At 44.9% G+C, this 25,914-nt stretch overlaps 1 protein-coding gene across 2 annotated transcripts in view; it reads left to right on the forward strand.

Moving 5' to 3' along the window:
• The window catches only part of DNTT (DNA nucleotidylexotransferase), a 1,394,583-nt gene that overhangs the window by 472,492 nt on the left and 896,177 nt on the right, over nucleotides 1-25,914 (forward strand). For both annotated transcript variants that reach the window (XM_086922528.1, XM_086922529.1), the window contains exon 4: nucleotides 17,924-18,094. In XM_086922528.1, coding sequence (XP_086778654.1) covers nucleotides 17,924-18,094 — 171 coding nt within the window. The remainder of the gene's footprint in view (nucleotides 1-17,923; nucleotides 18,095-25,914) is intronic.

Consider the following 25,914-nt stretch of genomic DNA (forward strand, 5'->3'; position numbering starts at 1 on the left):
TGAGGGCAGTCCAGTTGTCTGTGGTGTGGTTGAGCATTACATTTCCACTTCACTGAAGGGCTGCTGAAAAGAAGTCGGACTCTAAGGATTTACCCGTTTGTCCCCCTGCCTGCTGCTGACTGCCGGGTCCCCTGCGCCGAGTCCTCCTGCCACCGCACCAGCAACACCTGTGGCCACTGTTGGGAGGAACTCCGTTTCCCAGGGGTTACCGCGGCGGCGCTTCAGGAGCGTGTCATCATCGAGCGCCTGGAGGCGCTACAAAGCTGGGGCACGCCCGCAATGCGGGACGCGAGCGGGACGCCCGGACGAAGCCCGGACCAAGGGCGGGCCCGTCTAAGCCCGTCCAAGACCAACCAGGACCGGACCGGCCCACCCCTCTAACAGTTGCTGCAATCCCAGTAAGGACTTCTATCTTTAGGCTTTCTACGAAAACCTAACTGCATTTTTGTCCCACTGTAAACTTTTGTTTCCTGAAGTTATCACCGGACGGACAATCATTTGATGAACTATTGCTGATAGTGGCATATATTAAAGATTCATAATTGGATCACACGCTTGCATTAACTGGCATGTCGAGCAAGGGACCCACCAACCTACTAACCCCGCTTGGGAGGGCAAATGTGATAGGGCCACTAGATGCCTATTTAACAAAGAGGGTTGCAGCCATAGATAATGAAATTGCCCTCGTTGAAAGGCGTCTATCATTTGGTTAGCAAAAAAGCAAGCTGTCCTCAAAAGATACTAGTATTTTACCAACACCTTCACCCACACAAACTGTACAGATAGATAAAACAGTAGACATAGATGTCCCGCTTATATTCCAAGAATACTTGTCTTCACATATTATAGTGAATAGCCCTTCCCCCAGTATGGTCCCTTTAGAACTTTCCTCAGACCTCTCCTCAGTAGAATCCTCCTTAATGCAATTGCCTTTACCAACCCCTAAGGGCAACACAGATAAACCCATAATAGGCAATCCGCCCACAAGAGCACATTTAAAGAGGAAAAGGGGCCCGCCTTTGAAGGGGAGAACCTCGAAAGCTCCCAGACTTTCTAGAAAATCCATCCCAGGAAAGACTCTATTGAACAACCCCAGGAAAAACCTGCAAAGTGCTGAGAGTTTAAATATCCTAATCCCTCCCGTACAAGTAGATGGCGTATTTCCGTGCACTGTGGAAAACATAGAGCACCTCATGAAATCATTAATTATGCCTTTACTAGAGAGGGTGAAAAAATTGGGCAATGATCTGTCCAACCTTACAGATGTAGCAAATGAAAATACTAAACTCTTGAAAGATCTGGCACCTTACATAAAATCAGATCATACTAAACAACCCGCGACTATAGAAGGCCAGAAACCTCAAATCACGGCTCCATCGACACGCTCTGACAAGGCACACCCTGTATCACATCATAATGTAAAAGAAAATCTTCCTACTAAGAGGGTTAAGGAAGCTGTTCCATCTAAACAAGCCAGGATAGATCCACCGAAACCAGCACCAGAGGCCAAACTTTCCAGTCCCATAGGGGCCGGGGGGTTGAACACAAATGGGAAAAAAGATAAAGGTTCCCTCAATACTGCCCACAAAAACATTCCCTCCCCAAGACCTGAACTAACAAGAGATTTGAATAAAGTTGGACGCCCCCAGAGAAAAAATCATAATACTCAGCACCACATAAATCTACCACCTGATTCGGACCCCTTCGTAATTATATTTACAGGGGTTCCTGAGCTTCTAGAAGGTAGGCGGGAAGGCTACTTCGATTTAAAAAGCAAGGTAACCCACTGGCTTAGAAACAATGGACCACTGCCGCCCCACCTTAATGGAGAGATAACGAACGTAAGGAGATTAGGGTGGGTAGGACAAAGGCCCAAAGATATACCAGGGGATGTGAAACTTCAGGGACCACAGGGTGGTTACTCATATCACTGACTGGTCGGACACTCGTGGAGCAAATGGTATCGCCACAAGGGACTTGAGCTATTTCTATCCCCGGTCACTAGTGGCACCACTGTATGATGGAAACCTTTTTAACAACCCCTCCGAATGCCCCTACGTTCCCTCTCTATTGAACATGAATGTAGGACCCAGGAGACCTTTGTGGCAATACCCAAGGGATAACTCAAGATTGAGACTGCCTAATAGATATCCCAGTGTATGGGGGGGGGGCATATGGATTTTGCATCGCGCCCCTCATGTGTGCCACAATGGCAAATCCCTTTAGTTAATAGATACGATGTCCTGTCAGGTCTAGAAGATCTAGACTGACAGGCAAGGCACTCTGAGCAGGAGGAGACACTCTCATCAATTAAGATGCTGCCAATAACCCACTATAACAAGCAACTAGAACAGTTAGTAACGAATAATAATGTTACCCTTGGGTCACCAGGAACTGTGTTAAAGAACCCAGAGTGTCAGTGTCACTATCAGCTAGGGACCATAAGGAGATAATAGACTTAGATCAATGTTACCAATCATTACATCCAGAAGAATCTCATTCAACCTCCCCTTTTATACAGAATTTGCAGCATACCCCTCCCTTGTTCATCTCAAATACCAGTGGGAATCTTGGACCCATTCGTGATGGACTTAGTAAACATTCACATGCATTGCTTTCCTGGAATGTAGCGGGTCTGGCAAGTAAAATCACTCTTAATACATGGTTGGACATCATCCGAAAGCATAGCATTCTTTGTTTACAGGAGACCTGGCTCTTGGATGAAGTCCACATGATAGGTTATCAAACGTTCCATTCCCCAGCCACCCCTTCGATCCAGGGCCGTAACAAGGGGTGTCTTTGTATATATGTATCAACAACGGGGGATGTTAAGATGCACAAGTTTCAGTCAAGTTTGTACTACCAAATCCTAACCTTTAAATGGGGCCTTTTGCATAATATCATCTTAGTGAACTTTTATAATAACATACCGAGCACCGAGATGGAGCCCATTATGGCAAAAATCCTGAGTTCCATCAAAACGTTAGGAGAAGAAGTTGTGGGGGAAAAACTGATCATTTGGGTGGGGGATTTTAATTGTACCACCTGCCCGTACTATGAACTAGGTTTGTGCGGCCTGGCAGACTACGGGGAGGATGGTCCCACACACTTTACCCACACCAAGATGGGGACCCTCCTTAATGACATCGTCTTTCATTTCGACCTGTCATTTATCAACCAAGTATGTTTACCACCTGCCCCTTTCGAGTCAACCTTTAACAGTCGTGGCTGTGATTCCACGATAGATTTCGCTCTAATTTCCCCTATTACACCTGGGCTCATAACCCACTGGGAAACGGGGAAAGTCCCGTTGAGTGACCATTACCCGTTAATCTTTAATGTAAATGTTCTGGGGCAACAAAGTAAAAAATCTACTACTTGCGTTTATCCGCCCAAGATTAACCTGACTAAAGAAAATGGTTATGTTGTCAAATGGGAAAAGATTCAACCCCTAGGATTTTTTCAAAATCTAGTTTCATCGTGTGCAGCTGATATTTCAGTGTTCCTCGAAGAAAATAATAATCCAAAGGAGGTAATGGCTGCCTTTTCCAATATTCAACACACAATTAAAAACCTTTTGGTCCGAGTACCCAAAGGGAACATTAAAAAATCCCCAGGGTGGTTCGACAGCAAATGCACTGCTGCTCTGAAAGAGCTAAAAAGTGCCTTGTGCCTAATACCTAAAAATTCAGACCTCATTCGCCAGACTAGGAGGTTATATAAATCAGCAATTAAAGATAGGAAATCAAAACTGAAAAGTAAGGCCTGGGAGTCCCTAATGGAGGCATCCAGACAGAGAAATAGCTCTACCTTCTGGAAGGTGGTTAAATCCTCGTATAAATCGAATAATAATGAGAATACTATGGATGTAGCAATAGCTGGTGACACTTGGGTAAACCATTTCAAACAACTGTATAACCACTCTACCCCTGGTGCAGGCACACCTATTCCAGGGGTGTGTTCAAGTCCATTTACATTAAGGGCAACCCTTAATAATCCTGGTGTCCATTCTCACCCTAACCCATTTCCCATAGATATATTATTTACCTATCAGGGAGTATATGATGCCATCAGGGAAAGCGCATTTGGTAAAGCGCCCGGACCGGACTGTACCCCGGTGGACGTCTACAAAGCAGAACCTGACTTTTAGGCTCTGTTGCTTACAAACGTTTTAAACACGGGAAATCAGTGTGGGTTCATCTCTACCTGGCCAGACACCATCGTGGTGCCTATTTTCAAAAAAGGTAGTAGAGATGATCCAACCTGTTATAGGCCAATATCCCTGTTAGATGGTCTGATGAAGGTGGCTGGAAAGATAATTCTAAAAAGAATTCAACTTTGGGAGGAAAACCAGCAAGTGGTATCAAATCTCCAATATGGGTTTAGAAAGGGAATAGAGACGATAGAACAATGCCTAAATGTGTCCCTTCTTATCTCTAAATACTCCCAGGCCAAACACGGAACACTTTTTATAACTTTTATTGATCTTAGTTCCACGTTTGATAGTGTTGATCATGGCTTTCTTTGGACTACATTGCGGGATATTGGTATTGACGCCCGTATTATCACCTTTATTAAAGAACTTTATAAAGATGCAGGGGCTAGAGTGAGGTACGGTCAACATGGGGAATGTACAGACAAATTTCCTATTTCTAGAGGGGTCAGACAAGGTTGCATATTGGCACCATTTTTATTTACTTTATATATTAATTCCATTGGCCAGCACTTGTCAACCTTACCCAACGATTACCCTACTGTTAATGGTTCCCCGGTGCCTATTTTTTATATGCCGATGATGCGGCTTTAATGTCCAGGACCAGAATTGGCTTACAGTGTGCTGTAGAGAAGTTCACAAGTTACATGAGGGACAGATACCTAAGAGTTAATATCTCAAAAACCTATACTATGCCCTGTGCACCAAAGACTAATAGGGCCCCCTGCACCATATTTCTTGACAATCAAAGAATAGCAACAACAGATAGATTCTGCTACCTGGGAATTCTGTTCGACAGGCGGGGCCGCTGGCAGGCTGCCATAGCAGCCCGGAAATTGGCCTATAGTCGAACTATAGGTGCCTTGCACTCCTTCTCTGATAAAATTGGTGGTAAACCAGTCAAGGAATTAATCCAGGTCTACAGAGCGAAGTGTGTATCCACAGCTACTTATGGCGCAGGGCTATGGGGTATTGAGAAACATCATCCCTACAGAGTTGTGAAAATCAATTAATTTGCCATCTATTGGGAATGTCAAAAACAACATCCACATACAGTCACCCACGCTCTAGTCACGAGCCGACTGGACTACGGAAACACTCTCTACGCAGGCACCACCGCTAAACTCCAGAAGAAACTACAACGAATCCAAAACGCCTCAGCCAGGCTCATATTAGACATCCCACGCAATGAACACATCTCTGGTCACCTTAAAGACCTCCACTGGCTACCCGTCAATAAGAGGATCACGTTCCGACTGCTTACCCACGCACACAAATCACTCTACGATATCGGACCAGATTGCCTCAACTCTCGACTGTCCTTCTACACCCCCTCCCGCCAACTTCGCTCTTCCAGCCAAGCCTTCGCCACTGTACCTCGCATCAACAAGACCACCATGGGAGGCAGATCCTTTTCATACCTGGCGGCCAAAACATGGAACTCACTCCCCGCCTACCTTCGCCTCACCCAGAATCACCTAGCGTTCAGAAAACAGCTTAAAACGTGGATATTTGACAAATAATCCCCCTCCCCTTCCTAAGCGCCTTGAAACCCTCTGGGTATGTAGTGCGCTATACAAATTTTATGACTTGACTTGACTTGACATTGTTAAGATGTCCCCTATCCTGCTTTGGCATAAGGTATGGGCCACGCAGGAAGCCAAACTGAACAGAGATCTTATTAAAGACTGCCTAGCACTAGATGGGGTAGGTAACATCAAATGGTTATCCTATGTGAGAACTCTATTCACCGAACTGGGTCATCCTGAGTTCTTTGATAACCCTAGTACCCTAGAAGGGATACCCAGAACAGCACTGAAAAAGATGATGACCACCCATTTAGAGACCAACAGATGGAATAGTGAAAAATCCAAAAGTACAGTGCTCAGTTACCAGGAAATTACACCGAAGGAGGGACTTCAACCTTACCTAGTCCTAGTACAGTTGCCCTACCCCAGAATGTTGCTGACCCGCTTACGTTTGGGGTATTTTTTTCACATGGTCACATTACCTACTTGCAATGATTGGTCTACCACCAAACTTATATGTCCCTGTGATAGTACCTCAGTCCAATCAAACATTCATATCATGTTCTTCTGCAAGTTTTATACGAGCCCCAGGAAACAATTTTTGATACCTTTCCTTAAGCGCTGGGGGATTCGTAAATGCAGATCTGCATACATGAAAATGCTACAGCTAGAAGATAATCACGTAGTTTACGCTGTTTCATGCTTTTTAAAATCTGTTGTAAACTGGAGAAAAACTATGTATTAAGCCATTTTTCTATCCTGGACTGATGACGTTTTCTAATGAAATCCCTGTTTTTTAATTATTTTTAATGAATCTTCATGTAAAAGATCTTTTAATGATCAAACAAGCTATTCTTGCACTGTACTGATTAATTCTATGATACGTTTAAGTGTTTTTTAATGTATATACGGATGTATAAATGCTTTTATGATTTTAATTTAAAATCGAATAAAGCTTGTTTTGATTTGATTTGATTTGGTTGAGCCGCCAGGCTTTCTCGAGGGTGCGGCAGTTCTTCTTGGATTGTTTGAGTTCGACGGTGAACCAGTGGGTTTTCTTGCTGCCGGGTCTGCTGGGAGGGTTCTTGAGTGGTGTGAGGTCATCGGCACAGGCGGTCAGCCACTTGGTGAGGTTGCTGGCTGCTACGTTGGGGTCCGTTGTGCTGGTGGGAGTGTTCTGTCTGAGGGAGGCGGTGAGCTGCTCGGCGGTGATCTTGCTCCAGCTGTGGCGGGGTACCCGTTGCGGATGGAGGTGGGTCGTAGTTCTACTGAAGCTGAAGTGGACGCAGCTGTGGTCTGTCCAGTGGAGTCCGGTGGCGTGGCTGAAGGAGACGTGCTTGCTGGATGTGAAGACAGGGTCAAGCGTGTGTCCAGCGTAGTGGGTGGGGGTGTCCACCAGTTGCTTGAGTCCGAGGTTGGCGAGGTTGTCCAGCAGGGCGGTGGTGTTTCTGTCGTAGTTGTTCTCCAGGTGGAAGTTGAGGTCCCCTAGGAGGATGTAGTCGGCGGAGGGAAGAGCGTGTGGGCAGATAAAGTCTGCGATGTCTTCGCTGAACTGCGTGCATGGTCGCAGTGGTCTGTAGATGAGGGTGCCTCGGAGGGTGGTCTTGAGGTCGGTGTGTATCTGGAAGTGCAGGTACTCGGCGGTGGTGAAGGTTTTGTCGGAGTTAGTCGAGATGCGGATGGTGTTCTTGTGTACGATGGCGATGGCTCCTCCGGTCTGGTTGACGCGGTCCTTCCGGGTGATCTTGTATCGGTGAGGAAGGCGACATCCGGTGTAGTTGCGTCGAGCAGGTCCCAGAGTTCCACGGCGTGCCTGTGGACGGAGCGGGTGTTCAGCAGGATGCACTTCAGGTGGTTGCTGTCAGTGTTGGACGCTCATTACTCAATACACACCCCACATGGCCTCCCTTTATACTTTACACAACCAGCAAACCACCTAACTGAATTCATTATTGGGTCGGTCCTGCTGTAATCAGGTTACACAGCCCATCTGCACCACAATAAGAATTGCACACAGATCCGCCTGTGACCACATTCTCGCTCATGCAGTGCAACGCCAACAGATCCCACAGCTGTCATGCAGCATCCCGTAACAATGCTGTTTTTCTACATGGCCCTGCCACATTAGTTACATACCAAATAATTAACCCCAATGAAAACCAACCCCGACTAACATCACCACATCGATGGTAGAATAGCTAAACTGACATCCACGCCTGGAGTCAACCCAAATACTATAATCCCAAAAACATTAGACAAATCGCTCTTTTTGCTAATCAACCCAATTGTGATTAGCAAATACTGCACTGACGTATATCGCTAACTGGACACAAAGTATATGGGCTTACTTTTTATTACTTAAACCTGGCTGACCACACACACTGATTGCAAATCGTGCATGAAACTATCACACGCACACCATCTTCATGCTTCAAGCAGTGTAGGAAATGGAACAACAAAAGAGGATCTCCACAGCGGAACAAGCGATTAGCACCTCAACTTCAACAGTCCCATAAAATGTTCAATGTCATGTGCTGATAACCTCCAAGACCTACTGTGGTTCGTCTCACTGGGTTTCTAGATATTCTTTTTTTTAGGGGTGCACAAGACAGCCAGTCTTGTGCACCCCTAAAAAAAGGATCAATAAAATGAATATATTTTCAGAAAACGTTGCCTCGGCGAATTACTTGACACATGGTGCTGCCTCTACATCTTTGCCAGTGTAGGAAATGGTGCATAGAAATATTTGTGTATGACCCACATTCACATTGCTTGTGGTGACCTGTGAAAGGAGCAACATGAGGCTGAAATGTGGGCTTTTGTGCACCCCAAGAGCTATTCGGAAAGGAGAAGCAAACCGATTTAAGACATCTTTGACTGGTTCAAAATTACAGTCCATATTAAACATTCCATCAAGATCTTTATGCCTTTGGGTAAGAATCAAATAATACAAGAAGCATAAGCTATCTTAATCCTGCCCCGGTTTATGATGGTTGTAAAATGTAGGTTTTTTTTTAGACTGATCTTCGCCTCCTCCATTCAATAACTGCTCTGGAATTGGATCATATGTGGAATTTGTGAGGACGAGTACTCATTAAAAGAACACATTTTTTAACTTTGGTAATATTTTTTTGTGATGTGTAGATTCAGGAAGTTTTCTTATGTCTATTCCAGCTCCCCCTTCAGAGGGTGTTTTATGGTTTCCTTTTTACTTGGCTAATCCATTCTTAAACCCAACTGTGTGTAAAAAAAACGACAGAACTGCTGTCATTTGCCCTAGTGGCATCTTATGGTGGCCATCTGCATCATAAGTGTCCCAAGGCACAGGGCAATGACTTTTATCTAACATTTGTCCCTTGAAGCTTGTTAAGTGGTTGGGACGTTATTGTTTCATTAGAACACGTTTGAATAGTGCGGATATATAGAGGCCAGTGTCTGCGGGGATGATAGTCTGTTGCTCCTGAAGTTTGTGTCTATGAAGCAAAGGGCTTTGAATTATGGGAATTTTATTTAGTAGTACATGGTTCATTACCTCAAAAGTGTTAAGTACTTTGGGCCAATCGATCTGGAATTACCACTTGCCATTGGTGTACATGCCAACATAGAGTTTATACTTGTTGTGTCCCCGGTATGAACGTCACTTGGCGTGGTCCGAGATGGGCCAAAGAAGGAGTCGAATAAGGTGTTGGGCAAATGCTTGTGCTAAATGGTGCCAAGGTGGATTTTTACAGTGTATTTCACTTTGAACTGAATTCACCCTTGCTAATCAGCATTGTTTGTTTCGCACCCCATACACTTCTAAGTAGTGATTTTCTGCCAAAGGAGTCTTGGTTTGCATATATTTCAAAGCAACTTCAACTGAGATTTGCAACGAAGGAGAGAAATATCAAAGACTGAAAATCTTGCAAAGAAGTTGGTGCAATTGCAGTGAAAATACCGAGGGGCGGTCCAAGATGGCGGAGTGAGGACTCTGCTGTGCGGCGGACCGAGAGCTCTCTCCCTCCACACTGGTGTCAGCGGATTACTAGAGCCCCCTAAAAACCCCTAAGAGTGCAGAAAATGGGGAACAAATCGTGATTCTAATGACTGCCTACACGGTGAGGAAGCAACCGGAAAAGAAGAGAGACGAAAATAGGACCAGACCCGACTGAATGAATCGGACTGGCATAGCGGCTTAGAAGCATCACTGCAGCTTTTTTTTCTTCACCAAACTACTTACCCGGGTCAGCTATCCAGTGCTCCACAACGCTTCACACTGCCCTCAACGGATGATCGTTGCTGATTGATGCTGTGGCTTTCTACGAGAATCTGGCGAGCGGTGAGGGACTGGTTTGAGAACCGGCTCGCTCGACCTGGTATCGATTTGTTTGGTCTGGCTAAGACGCGGTGTGCAACTGTATCACCAGAAGCTATGTCGCCCAAACACCCTCCGCGCACAACGCGGAATACCAAAACCTCCACAACAGCAGCAGCGGCGGCGGCCGCCGCTCTGCCTACGCTCACGTCGACAGCTGCAGCCCCAGCCCCTACCCCACTGGTTGTCACGGTTGTAGAGACAACAGAAGATATGACGATGGGGGGGGCTGAGAAAACGGTAGCAAATGCAGAAGCGGCAACACTGGCAGCACCGGCCCAAGGAGACACGGATGTTCTTAATAAGGCTGCTATTTTGAAGGGGAGCGACAGGATGGCGACAGGTAAGACGATTCTGCGCCCTCCTCTGTTGAATTCCGGGACAATTCCCAAAAAAACGGCACAGAAAGGTGCAGACATTATTGAAAGTGTTAAAGCCGGGGTGGCTTCAGGGGAAGATATGGCATTAGTACGTTTTCAACATACCATGACACTGGATAAAATAAACCATGATGTTGATGCTGCTCTATCCGCTCAATCAGCTATATCTCCTACCCTTACTGAAGACAGCGAGACCCGGGAGATACTAGAAAGCCCAGAGACAACAGAAGGAACAAAGGTGGCAAATGGGGTGGCAAATGGGGGGCCCCAATCATTAAACATCTCCAAGACATTATCAGATGCTTTAGCTACCTCGACCTCCATCCCCAAGGCGGCAGCTATATTTTCGAGGATGGATGGCCCAACAGACACAGGCAAAGGCACATTAGAAGAAAGTAACAGTCTTGCTACGTGCCCAGTGGGTAATTATGGTTCGGAACAGACTTTGGAATTGGCTGAGGAACATCTCTCCTTTGAGGACTGTGATTATGATACAGAGGAGGAATTGATAAGTCTACGGATAAGTCCCTGAGCAGGCTACCTCCACAGAGACGCAGAGGCAAAGCCAAGACAAATCACAAGAAGAGAGGGAGAGCTTTATCTAGCGTGGCTACAGGAGCAGCCCCCTTGATTACAAAAAAAATGGCCACCGACAAAAGTCAGCTAAGAAAATGGATTGAGGCCAAGGGGTTAGTCAAGAGTATGACTTTAAGGCTCTCTGGGGGCAGCCCTACAGATAATGGGATACTGCAAGTCCCCGAAATAGGGTCTTATATGACGCAAACTCCCAGTCATGTCCCTTCTGAGCTGATCGCAGGAGAAAAAGATCTCCTATCAACTGCTGCAGCTTCTAATCTACCGATATCTGTGGATATTGATTCTGACCTAAATAAGTTTTCTGCTGAAAATACGAATACAAATTTAACGGAAGAGATCAGGTTGGGAAACACTGGCCACCCCCAACTAGACACTATACTAAAACTTTTGATAAATCAAAGGGTAGAATCGGAGGCACACTATCAGCAACTGAAAAGTGACAATGTTAGACTGCAAACCTCCATAACTGATATAGCCTCCATACTAAAGGGCGTTACACAGGAGATAATAGAGCTCCAACAACGCACAGTCATAGTAGAAGAAGGAACACAACGGTTAGATGCCACTGTGGGGCGCCACGATGCAGAATTAATTCAACTCCAGGGGAAAGTCGAGGACCTGGAAAACCGACAAAGAAGACCCAACCTCAAACCTTACGGAATCCCAGAAGGGCTAGAGGAATCGGATCCGAGGGCTTTTCTGGTGAGACTGTTGCCTCGCGCCTTCCCGGATCTCTCAGACTGGGACTGGGACTCCCAAGTACAAAGAGCACACCGACTTCCACTTGGCCAAAAACGCCAGAACAGTAAATTCCCACGCCCACTTTTAATACATTTTGGTAACTTTCTGCTCCGACAAGCTGTGTGGCAAAAAGCTAAGCCTAACACCCCAATAACTATTGACAATCTTACTCGGTCAGATCTTAGCAAAACCACGATGGACAAAAGATGGAAAATACGTAAATTAATCGACCCAATCAATAAATTGGGAGGCCTAGCATATCTACAAGAACCCGCCCGACTTAAAGTGATTATGAAAGGGCACACAAACTTCTTTAGTGAAGTACGGGAGGCACAGGCATTTTTAGCCAGCGTCAACAAGAGTAAAGATTGAAAAGAAAGAGAGGGGGTTTATATTGTTCTCTGCATAATTGAACTAAGGGAGGCACAGTCAGTCATATTTAACCAACGGCAACAGGAGTAAAGACTGAAGGAAATAGAGGAGGTTTATACTCCTCTTTGCACAAGAGATGCAGAAACTTTAGATAGATAGAAAGAAATGGGATTATGAAGGGGCACAGGGCGCGGGGAATACGGAGTTATAGGTGGGGCATCGAAACTTCAAACATTTAAACACTTAATTTTTGTTTTTTCTTCTATTTCACAAATATTTAGTATTGCTTGATTGTATTGGATGTATAATGCACCCAAATATAAAGCGTTTTCTTGAGGTGAACATCAGTGCTGATGAAGCAACACTATTAGCTGACACCCCAGTGGGAGGGGGGAGGGGTTCTTGGTTTATTGCCTCATCAACGGCAGCAGTAGGTAAGGGGGAGGGGGTAGGTCTTCGCAATCTGGGGAGGGTGTGGGAGATGTGGGAAGGTGGAGGGAGGGCTGGGGAAAAAAGGAAAAAAAATATTTTCAACCTGGTAGAAAGACTTGATGAGAGATTTATGTTTGCAAAATGTATTCTTTACTTGGAACTACACATAATAACGCAGAATATCGACATTACTTTTTACATTAGAGATGCATAATATTAAATGCTTGGCATGGAATGTCTCAGGGTTGAACAACAAACGTAAGAGGCACCTAGTTGCCGAAGAACTGAGATTATACAACCCCCACTTAGTATTTTTGTCAGAAACCCATATTATAGATAAAGATAAGAAGCTGCTAAGTCAACTGGGTTTTGAGATGGTAATCAACTCGGCAGTTGCTTCCCCTACAAGAGGGGTCGCTATACTAAAAGACAAAAGGTTCAATGCAGAAATAACTAAAACACAATGTGACAAATGGGGCAGGTGGGCAATTACCCAACTTTGTTTTTACAATGTGAAGCTTGTAGCATGTGTTGTATATGGGCCTAACAAAGAAGATCCTAGAATATTCAAACAGCTAAATATAGCTTTACTAGACTGGGAGGGAGAAGTAATAATTATGGGTGACTTTAATTGTATTCTGAACTGTCAGATGGATACAACGCGTCCGGGTAATTACAAACGAATGCCCAAAACTAGAACATCTATCTTAGATCTATGTAAGCTACATAATGTCAGAGATGTATGGAGCTCGCTATACCCAAACTCTCCAGGCTATACATACTATTCAGCTCCCCACAGGTTATGTTCACGTCTAGATATGGCTTTTGTATCAGATTCACTGATGAGATCCACATCAATGGTAATATATCCACGTATAACATCTGATCACAACCCCATTATGATTGAATTTACTACCTCTTTGAATCGTAAACCTCCGAGAGCTTTCACATTTCCCAGGAATCTAATATCGAATACGACTTTTACTTCGCAACTAAAACAACATATTAACAAATTCCTGACTATTAACAGAAACACTGCTTCATGCTTAACAGTATGGGATACATGTAAAGCCAGTATCCGAGGGTTTACGCAAACCTTTGTCTTGAAACAGAATCACGAAAGATACAAATATAATTTAACCCTGACCTCTGACATCGCTGCCGAAGAGATAAAGCTAGTACAAGCTCTAAGAGATAACTGATCCATTCTGGATATCAGTGCAAATCTTAGCCAGCTAAAATGTAAGACCAAAGAAACTCTTCTAAAGAAAAGGAGCGCACAGATCCATAAATATAAATTTTCACAATACGAGGGCGGTGACAAAATTGGAAAATTTTTAGCATTTAAAGTAGCAGAGGATAGAGCTAAGTCTATGATTCCCCAAATTTTGGGGGTTGATAATAAGAGATACAATCAGCCAGATGATATAATTCAACAGTTTGCTAAATATTATGAAACTCTGTATACACCGGAGAACATGCCTAATGACCATACAATCGAGAATTATCTGAAAGAAAATTTAACGAATAAGCTAACAATAAATGAAGCAGAGGAATTGGCTATAGAAATAACTAGTGAAGAACTAAAGGATGCTATAAAATCACTGTCACTAGGAAAAGCCGCTGGTGAGGATACAATCCCTCTGGAAATCTATAAATTATGCTTGGATGAGTTAACACCCTTTCTTTTAGAAGTAATCATCCATATTGGCAGAACTGGGTCAGCCCCCCGCTCTTGGAATAAAGCCAAAATAATCTTTTTTCATAAAAAGGGTAGACCTAAAGAGGAGATATATAGACCGATCTCCTTGATCAACGCCGACGCAAAGATCTTTGGAAAATGCTTGGCTAGAAGACTTGCACCACTAATGCCTAAAATTGTAAACATGCAGCAACACGGGTTTATAACAGGGAGGGATACATCAGCCCATGTCAACACGGCAATAACAGCGTTCGACATAGCAGAGGTAGAGGCCACTCCCCTTGCCATGATAATGCTTGACGCCGAAAAGGCATTTGATCGGGTGGGGTGGGACTATTTATGGCATACAATGGGATCAATGGGGTTCGGTGGAAATTTTTTAAATGGGATTCGGGCACTTTATGACAATCCAATAGCATACACCAGCTATGGTGGTCTCACGTCACAGTGCTTTCCAATTAGGAGGGGCACACGTCAAGGGTGTCCCTTGTCACCTTTATTATTTGCCCTCTCATTGGAACCGTTTTTAAAAGCTTTGGATACTCAGTCAGGAATAATACCCTTTAAGACTAGCAGGCAAAGCTTAAAAATCACTGCGTATGCGGACGATATTGCTATCTATTCGACTGAAGCAACTGAATCCCTAAGAGCTATCAATTTTGAAGCATCCAAATTCGGAAATGTATCAGGCTACAAATTAAATGCTCATAAAACCCAAATAATAGCTAACTTTGTCCCCCCTCAACCAGTGCCTGAAATATGTAAGATCGCGACATATCTCGGCGTTAAAATCACCTCAAACATTAAAGAACTTAATACCATTAACTATAATGATTTAATGAAAACTACCATCACGAATTTAAAAAAATGGCATCGACTCCCACTAAATCTAATTGGTAGAATAAATCTGATAAAAATGAAAATTATTCCTAAATACTTATATTTATTTAGATCAATCCCTTTGGCACAGAACAGGCTTTTTTTTAAACAACTAGATAGGATCTTCTGTAACTTTATTTGGGGTTACAAGAAGGCTAGGAGATCGCTAAAGACATTGAAAAACCAAATCGGATCTGGCGGTCTTAACTTTCCCGACATGAAATTATACTTTTGGGCTTCTTTTGTAAGACATATACGATCATTACTGAATGTAGAGGACTTGCTTTTCTATCATCATTTATTATTAAAGGGAGATTCTAAACAATTTCTACTCCGTATCACAGATCCCAACTACTACAAAAGGGTTAAATTCAAGACGGCACGGGATATAGTAAGAATATGGAAGGATATACTCGCCCATTGTAAAACTACTATATTTCATTCTCAATTAATTTTGTGGAACAACCCTGGGCTTCCGAGTATATTTAGCGACGGGGAATCTCGAAGGTGGCAACTGAAAGGAATTATGGTTCTGGGTGACTTATATAACTCTCAAGGCATAATGGATTTTTTTACTTTAAAACAATTATAAGGATTGTCCGAAATACACAGGTTTAAATATATGCAAATCTACGACTTTCTAGTGCAAAAGAACAGAATTAATACTTTGTCGAGCGGGGGTATTTCGGACCTCTTAAATTCTAAAAAAGAGAAATCTATAATCAGCTCGGCATATACATTCTTTATAGGTTTAAGATCTGACGACAATGACGCACTAGCTAATAAATGGGATTTAAAATTTGGAACTAATTTAACAGGAAAACAAATAAGTAACTCTTATACTAATATCCATTATCATGTAAGATCATCTAGCCTACGACTACAACAATATAGAACTATATATATGTTATACTGTACTCCAGAAAATTTTTCTAAATGGTCCTCAAATAACATCATGGGAGAGAAAACCAAATGCCCGAAATGTGCTGAGTTTGCGGCAGACCTTGTACATATGTTGTTTTCATGTCCAAAACTTGGGAAATTCTGGGAAGAAGTGGGAAAAATCTTAGTAGCAAAAAACATTCTCAGCTCACCAATAACAGCCCCTATGGTAATACTAGGCCCACATTTGACAAATCAATCACATCATGTACTGTTATCAATTCTACTCTCTTGTTCCAAATTAACCATAGCCAGGGCCTGGATTAACCCTAACCCACCCAATGCTCTGGAATGGTGGTATCTGGTCAATGAAATTAAAATTATGGAGTGTACGTTGGCAGAATTTAGGGGTGTTCGATCTTTAAAGAAATTTGAGAAAATTTGGGGGATCCTAGAATTGAACTGATATATCCAAGACTATTATTTGTCTATTTGAAATTTCTGATTTTTGCTTAGTGTTTCTACTTAATAATGTGAAAATGATTTATTTATGTTTGATTGTGAATATACTTGATGAACTGAAACCATTTCGAATGCTCTGTAGTCTTATACCAGGTGAAAATAAAATAAAACTCTTTAAAAAAAAAAAAAAAAGAAAATACCGAGGGGCAGATTTATGTTAACTGGCGCATCCCCAGGGATGCGCCAGTTAATGTGCGCCACAGTGCGCCACAGTGCGCCACAGCTCCGCCACCCATGGTGCGCCGCATTTACAATGCGGCGCACCATGGGGCAAAAACGGCACAGATGCATGACGCATCTGTGCCGGAAAGGTGGCGCATTGCTGGAGTTGCGTCGCAAGCGCGACGCAGCTCCAGCAAGGCTCGGGGGTGCCCCATCTTCACAATGCTGCGTCAAGACCTACGTCTGCTTCAAGCAGGCGCAGGGTTTTGACGCAGCATTGGCCTGAAAGTGACTGAGTGAAATCTCATAGATTTCACTCAGCCACTTTCAGGAGGCGTTCTTGCGCAGGAACGCCCCCCCCCACGCAGGAACGCCTCCTTATGGAGCAGGGCTTTACAACGTGATGCATCTCCTAGATGCGTCACGTTGTAAATAGGGCGCATTGTTTGCGCCGCCGTTGCGTCAAATAAAGTGACGCAATTGCAGAGCAAAGAGGCGCAAGGGCCTCATAAATCTGCCCCTAAGGGGCTTATTTATGAGAGCCCTGCGTCACATTTGCAGCACGTAAAGTGGTACATGCATGACGCATGGCTCTAATAAAAATGTATGAAACCACGCAAAACCACAGCGCGTGGTTCTGAGTGGCCTCCTAAATCATGAGTAAGGCGACGCAGCACAAATATCTGCATCACCATACTCTGCGCCTGGGAGGAGTTCCATGGGCGCCGGGGAGGGCTTAACCATTCAACACCTATGGAATTTGATGCAGCACAACATTTATAAAGTGGGGAAGCATTGAAGCGGTACATTTCCTGAGGTGATATCTGTTTATTTTTCCTCGTTTTTTCCTCTTTTTATGTGTGCTGCATTCTTCATATCACATAGAATTGTTTTTGTGTAGGAAGGTGCCCCTCCCTGCACAAAAACAATCCTGCCTGCAATAAAGGCACCCTTGCACCATGATGCAAGGCTGACTACGTTGGCGCTAGGCTGCCAAAACGGTGCTGCCCGACTCCAAAATGCCATAAATTAGTTCCTCAGAGCACTTAAGTCAATAAATGAAAAGTAAATCAACATTTTATGCGAAAACTCATGTAATTTCAAGAAAATACACACAAGTCAACTACCATTTTGAAATCTGATTCTTTTTCACTGTAGAATGCTTTTGAGATACTGGCAGAACACTACGAGTTTCACGAGAACAAAGGATCTTGTCTGGCGTATAGACGAGCCGCATCTGTATTGAAATCCCTTCCATTTGCCATAGTCGCAATGAGAGACGTGGATGGACTGCCAGGCTTTGGAGATCAGATTAAAGGCATTGTTGAGGTAAGGCTGACGAGCTTGCTGTAGTCTGCTTATTATACAAATATGTAGCTTCATTTATTTCCTTCTACAAGTTAAATGAAAAGACGCTTTTCATAATGGACTCTATGACTGGCTTCGACCTGTGAAACCCCGAGAATTAGAAAAAGATGTGATGTAACGTCATCCTCTGTTGAAATAAAAGACTAACATTTCACGGCCCTATTTGATAAAAAAGTTTAGAATCCTCCTTAGAAAATCACGCTTGTAGAGAATACTTTGCGCTAAGGCCTGGTGTCTCCTCTCCCTGTGTCCATTAGTCTGTCTTCTATCATAGTATCATGAGCGCACAGAGCACAGCGGCCATTAATCTTCTGTACCCTTTGCTGATCTTCAACCAGGCTAGTCACACATGAAAGCACAATTTCCACCACCAAGTTCTTCTCGTTCTTCTACGACGTTGGCTTCACAGTACATGTCCCCCAATAGATTGTCAAAAAGTAAAATAAAATAACTGAACAATAAAATAGCAAATGTAAGGATACCTGGGGGCATGGTTACAATGAAATGGCGCAGCACGGTGCCACAAGCAAGATTGCTGCAGCAAGCAGTGTCATTTAAAAAACGCAGGGATGCGCCGTATTTACAAGAATATGGGGCACCTCTGGGCTCTCTTCAGTGCACAAACAGCAGCTGTACACCAACTGAGGCACATTGCACCGTGGTGCAAGGATGCCTGCGTTGCAGGGAGGATTGTGTTTGTATAGGAACACTTTCCTACACAAAAATAATCATTAATGGTGTTTTGCTCTTCTATGTGTGCTGCAGCTCACACAGAAAGAGCAAAAAAGGAGAAGATATAAAAGTATTTCTCTTTGTTGCGCCACTTTAATGCCCCCCCTGGGGCAGTGTTAAAAAGCCTTGGGGGCAGTGGCGGTTCCTTGAGGGAGTGCTGCTGGGCGGTGAGGCGGGCGGGGATGGGGCAGGGCAAGGGATAGTAAACTCCGGAATCCGGTCAAACGGAGTTGAGTAAATAAATAAATAAAACAAATTATATTGCGTGCTGCATTGCCGATTTGCTGTTGCAGTGTGCGCAATGTAATTTGTTTTTATTTATTTATTTATTTACTCAACTACGTATTCCGGAGTTTACTACCCCCACCCTGTCCTTCCCCCGCCCTGCCTCACCGCCCGCAGCACTCCCTCAAGGAGCCGCCAATGCTTAGGTGTTGCATGGGAACACACCACAGCAACACCCATAACATGCCCCTCTGATGCAGAGTACTGTGTGAAAGTGGGCCATATTTACATGGCTGTTTAACCCCTTCCATGCTGATGACGAACCCCAGCCGTCATGCACTACGGTGCTCGTGTGCTGATGACGGCTGGGGTTCGTCACGGCCCGCCCCTGTTCGTGCTGTTTACAGCACACCAGGGGAATCGCGGCCGCATGGAAAGGGTTAAAACCATGCAAAGTGGCTTTGGGTGGTCTTAAAATATGCACCAGCACACAGGGCCATTGGAGCATAAAAAAGTGAAGAGTGATGCTCCGGTGGCTCTAGAGGCTTGTACAAATGCCCCCTGGTGTCATATGAGTGCCATAGAGGTCCATGAGGTAGACAGGCAAAACAATGAGATTTCGTGTGGCAGGAGGGACTTTGTGTACTAAGGTGTGACCAAACCTTTTGGAAACATAGACAGTTAGGCAGAACTATATCAGGTGTTCGCTATGTTTTCTATGCCCTGATCCTCTAGGAAATGTTTAATGAATGTTCACACCCCTACAAAAGTCTTGGCGTATTCCTATTATGCATACAGTATATACTTTCCCTCTTTATTGCACCCCCTGAAATACCAAGGCGCACCCTCTGGGGGTGCTGGCACATCAGGCTTTGAAGCCCTGAACTATATGAATTCTGTCAGATGAGATGGCTTTCCTTGTAGAATAATGACTGTCGCGAGGAAGTGAGCGAAGAGTTAATAAAATGTCCATTGTGACTACATAAGTCTTGGACAGTGGAATGGGTATGAAATGGGAACTGCACGGCTTGGCTCACATACTTCAAAATGGGGGTTTTGCGCCAGTGAGCATTGAAGCCAGGCAGAGCCTCCAAGAGATCGGATCTCCAATTCCAGAGTGGTATCTACAGATTAAGCAGAACATACAACGCTCATGAGTGGCATCATTGCACAAACTACTGGTATTGTGTCGTTAAGACACTAACTCACTCATCCCTAGAACACAATAGGCTACCAGACGTGTGAACTGCAAAGGAAACGAAAGGTTGTCTATATGTAATCTCCAAAAGGCATCTTTACTTATTAATAACATTCTTATTGATGTTGTTTTCAATGCACGGTACTGCATGGCCAGAAATAAGCATGTTGATTATTTACAAACATAACATATGATTTCCCACAACTATTCATCAGGGCAAAAAGCACTATGAAGAAGCTGTCACATGTAGGTGAGATACTTGAACAGGTCACTCTTCACAGCTTGCATACAACTCTCCACTTGGCAGAGGCTCACACAATGTGAATTCACCCACGTAAGCAATGCGTTCTGGCTCATTGTCTTACCTAACAACACTGGCGACCCTCGCGGAGCTGTACCTCAGTAGCGGCTCCTGGTGGGGGTGGCGGGGCGGGTGAGGGGCAGGGTGGGGTTAGTAAACTATGGCATACGGCCGAACCTAGGTAAGTACACATTATATTGCGCACGTTGCAACGCCAAATGGCGATGCAGCGTGCACTATGTAATTGGTTTTATTTATTTATTCATGTACTTACTTCGGTTCAGCCATATGCTGTAGTTTACTACCCCCCACCCTGCCCTTCCCCTAGCCCACCTCACCGCCCTCCAGGAACTCCGTCCAGGAGCCGCTGGGAGCAGTGGCGTAATGAAAGTTTAAGGGCCCCCTCTGCAATGTACACGGAGGGGCCCCACTCCGGAGTTAATACGGAGCACTCAGGCCTAAGTACTGAGCTGAGAGACCCCCGCACCACGGGGATGCGGGGCCTGTCTTACGCCCCTAACTGGGAGAAGATATCACCACAGCACACGTAACTATGCTCTAGACAGGCACACAGGTGTCAACCTCTTCAAAAGGCTTTCAATGCACTTGCATCAGACTGTACGCAATCCTAGCCTCTGTGCAGCACCTGTTTAAATTGTTGAGGACCGCCTGAGTTATACAATACATGTCCAGGATACACTTGTGGTGAGACTGTCAGAGGGCTAAAGTCATGTGAAACTTAGTCAGCGACTATTTTGTCAACTACTCTTTCAGAGTACGGATTTTTCGACCTATACTTAGAATGCCAATCTAGCAAGGGCATGTCCCAGAATGCCAAAGAGTGCTTACTTAAAAAAGGTAGTGGGAGAAGATATCATGGAAACAAAAAAAGAAACAGCTAGCGATATGTTTTTTTATGTGAATGGCTTTCGACTATAAAGAGGTGCACAGGCAATATCTATTTTTTTATTTATTTTATATGCTTGTAAAGCGCCAGAATAGACCCCCGAAGGGGTATCTCCGCGCTGTTGCTGCAAAGGGAGTGTTATATAGCGGTGTATCCAGTGGTGATGTTTAGGCAGGAGAGGCAATTAGTTACTGGGAAACAGGTATGTTTTTAAGGTTTTCCGAAAAATCAGGTGACTGGTAAGAGATCTTAATTCTGGGGGCAAAGAGTTCCAGAGTACTGGTCCAGCATGGGCCAGCGCACGGCCACCTTGTCTGGTCTTCTTTACTCTAGGTACCTGCAGTAACTGCTGGTTACTGGAGCGCAAAGAGCGTCCGGGGATATAGGGCTGGAAGATTTCAGTCAGATATTTAGGGCCCTCCCCTATCATACTCTTGTGGATAGTGCATAGAGTTTTAAACTGGACTCGTTTCCTCACTGGAAGCCAGTGGAGTCTGGTCAGTAGGGGACAGGAGGGAGTCCTTGGTGGAGCGTTCAGGACAATCCTTGCTGCTGTATTTTGGATTACCTGCAGTTTGTTAAGTTGTTCCTCGTTTTCTCCAAGGAGCAAACCGTTGCAGTAATCCACCCTGCTGATGACGAGAGCCTGTACAAGCGTTTTCCTATGATGGTCCGGTAAGTAGGGGAAGACTCGTCTTAACATCCCAATTTCCCGAAAGCAGGTACCGGCAACTTGATTTACATGATCTTTAAATGTAAGTTGCTGATCAAGTAGCACTCCCAGGTTCCTAACCGTGCTCTTGGGAATGGGGACGGGCCTAGCTCTGGGGGCCACCAGTCAGATGACCAGTGTGTTGCCGCTTGCCCGAACAGCATGGCCTCGGTTTTCCCTACGTTACACTGCAGACAGTTTGATGACATCCATTCTGCAATGGCTCTCATGCCATCTGCAAAAGATCTTTTTATTGCAGGTGTAAGGTTTTTGAAGGGAAAAAGGAGTTGGGTGTCGTCAGCGTACGACACAGGGGTGAACCCGAAAGATCTTGCTAAGTTGGCTAGGGGGGCCACATACATGTTGAAAAGTGTGGGGCTTAGACAAGAGCCTTGTGGCGCTCCCTTGTTGAGCTCCCTATGAATGGATTTATGGGAGCCCAGCCTAACTTCTTGAAATCGACCAGACAAAAAGCTCTCCATCCACGCCAGAGCCCCTCCTTCCACGCCTACCTCCCTTAGGCGGTTGAGAAGCACCATGTGAGACACTGTATCAAAAGCGGCGGAAAGATCCAACAGCACCAGAATCATAGAGCTGCCGTCATCCAGTGCCATCTTGATGTTATTGGTCACTGTTTGAAGGGCTGATTCTGTGCTGTGGTTTGGCCTGAACCCAGATTGTGAGTAGTCCAGGCCTTCCGTCGCTTCAAGATGTTGGGAGAGATGGGTGTTCACGTGCCTTTCCGCGATCTTGCCTAAGTAGGGTAGGAGAGAGATAGGTCGTAAGTTGGAGAGGTCTGTCCATGGGGATGATGCTTTTTTTCTTATCGGGTTCACCACTGCCTCTTTCCAGTCTGCTGGGACCTGGCCTTTCATAAGGGAGGTATTAATCACTTCCAGTATGTGGGGTCCCAGAAGAGAGATCATAGGGCCAACCATTTTGGCAGGAATGAGGTCATTGGGGGACCCTGATTTAATATGACTGCAGAGGGAGAGGAGCTCTGTATTGTCAATCGGAGGGAAGGATATCAGAGGAGGTTTATTGTATATTGCCGGGGTCTGAGGAGGGTATTTGTTAGTCTTATTTATGACATTATTAGCTGCTACTATTCTTTCGTAGATAGTATTTATTTTGTCCTCAAAGAATAGAGAGACTTCATCGCATAAGTCCTGCGAGAAGTCGTCGGAGCTCTCACATGCAGATGGTTTGATAAAATTCTGCAGAATATTGAAGAGCTCCTTGGAGCAATTGCTCGCTTCTGCTATCTGTTGTGTTAGGTGTTGTTTCCTAGCTAGCTGTATGTTTTTGTAATACTCTGATTGGGCATCTAGGAAAGCTGCTCGGCTATTCTCGGTTTTCCTTTTCCTCCATGCCTTCTCAGCTCATCTGCATTTTTGTTTTCCTGCTCTCAATTCATTGGTATACCAGCTTTCTTGTTTAGACGCAGGATACTGCTTGTGCCGTTTTAAAGGAGCTAAGATGTCAATGGCTTGCTTAATGGAATCATTGAGCTTAGCTAAGGCCATATCTGCTGTGTCTGTTTCCAGAATATTGGGACTTGTCCAGACTTCCTGGACTTTGTTGGCAGTAACTTTGTGCCATTGTCGTCGCCAGATAGGGGGAAGAGGTGCACTTTTAACAGGTCTTGTTGAAGTTAGTAATAAAAATTCTAACATGGAGTGATCTGTCCATGATATTTCTTTTGCCGGGGAGCAGATTACTTTGGCACAGTTGCAGAAGAGTAGATCAAGCATATGTCCTCCTTTATGGGTGGATCCATGGTTTTGTAGTTCTAGACCCAGGTTCGAAAGGTCTGTGATCAAAGCCGTGGATTTAGACAGTGTTGGCCGATCTACGTGCGTGTTAAAATCACCCAAAAGAAGAAAATCTTCTTTGGATTTAAGATGGGGGGCTAGAATTTCTTGGAGGGTGAGTGCAAAATTAGGGTTTGGTCCCGGGGGCCGGTAAACCAAAGCACCTTTCCAGGTAATGTGGTTGGTTAAAAAGATTTTAAAAATCCTAATCTCTAACTGTGAGTATAAATGATGTTCTGTGATAGTAAATTTTATGTGGTCCTTATGTATAATTGCCAGGCCACCTCCTGTTTTAATTTCTCTATCTAAATGTTTGATCTTATATCCGGATGGAATCCCCATTGCTATGGCTGTAATTGTATGGGGTTTTAACCATGTTTCAACAAGAAAACAAATATCCGGCTGAGTGGAGTGAATTAAATCCCAAACCTGATGTTGGTGTTTGGGTAGTGATCGCACATTTAGAAGGAAACTCTTCAGGCCCTGTGGGAGGGTATTAAGGTCGGAAGGAGGAGTGCTGTTTTTGGATAGGCGCCGACATTGTAGGCAGGAAAAGCCTCCCTCTATGCGGTGCCATGGAATTTTAGTGCTACACTGCATAGATGGTCTAAGGCTCAGTAGCGTTTGGCCAGAGTAGGTGAATATGTGGTTACCCTTACCGATGGAGGCTCGTTGAGCTATGTCAGGGTCCATCGCCCCTCGCCCCGTCCTGTCGCGGACGGGCGCAGACGGGCTTTTCTTCGGCGCTTCTTAGGCGCGCTCGAAGGCGCCCCCTGCGCGCAACCGCTGCGCGCTTGTAGGAAGGGCGTGGCTAAATAGCCCGGAGTGAGGTAGCCACTAGAGCGCTAACCTCAGCTCCGGCAGAACCGGAAGTGCTGCCTGGCTCTTACCTGTCCGCCCTCCGCACAACGGCACTGGTTGCCGAGTCGGAACGAGGCGGCCAGGCTTCAATATCGAGCCCAGGCGGTCTATTGCAGGGAGAGAATGCAGGTATTTGGGGGACAAGTAAAGCTGTCCTAAAATAAAAGATACTTTGACTTTTAAAATCAGTCCGCTATTGCTATGCTTCTCGCAGCCCACGCAAGGATGATAAAAACCACAATTAACTCACGGGAGCAGCAGCGGGTCCGGGAGACACTGCCACCGTCTCCCTACCGCGCGCGCCCGAGAGTCAGGCCGGTCTAAATAGCCCAGAGTGAGGTAGCCACTAGAGCGCTAACCTCAGCTCCGGCAGAACCGGAAGTGCTGCCTGGCTCTTACCTGTCCGCCCTCCGCACAACGGCACTGGTTGCCGAGTCGGAACGAGGCGGCCAGGCTTCAATATCGAGCCCAGGCGGTCTATTGCAGGGAGAGAATGCAGGTATTTGGGGGACAAGTAAAGCTGTCCTAAAATAAAAGATACTTTGACTTTTAAAATCAGTCCGCTATTGCTATGCTTCTCGCAGCCCACGCAAGGATGATAAATCTATTACCTGAAGAACTCAAAATTATACTGAGGAGTAAACTGTCATAATTCTCCTTTACATCAGATCCTACAGAGGCAACAAGCTGTGGTGCTGAATTGCCATAGCTCCCAAATTTGGAACTGGGGAACCAGGTTTGAATTTCAGCATCAGCTCAACATCGTTTGATTTTCAGCACCTCACAATATTCCTGTGTCTAACGAAAGAATGTGACTTTGTGTAATGTGCTCATGTAAAGTTCTCCAATACACCGGGGTCAGGTTTTCTCTAAAACTGCAAAAAAAAAAAAAGGAACCTGCCTGGTGTGCATGAGAGAAGCAGCCCAGCTGGAGAGGAGACAGCAGAGGGGGGTCTGTGGAGTGAGCGGTGGTGGCTGTTGAAAGAAACCAACCTAATGCGACTACGAGGAGCAGCCTGGTGTGAGAGGAG

Source organism: Lissotriton vulgaris, chromosome 5 (assembly GCF_964263255.1).
Source record: "Lissotriton vulgaris chromosome 5, aLisVul1.2, whole genome shotgun sequence".
Taxonomy (NCBI): Eukaryota; Metazoa; Chordata; class Amphibia; order Caudata; family Salamandridae; genus Lissotriton; species Lissotriton vulgaris.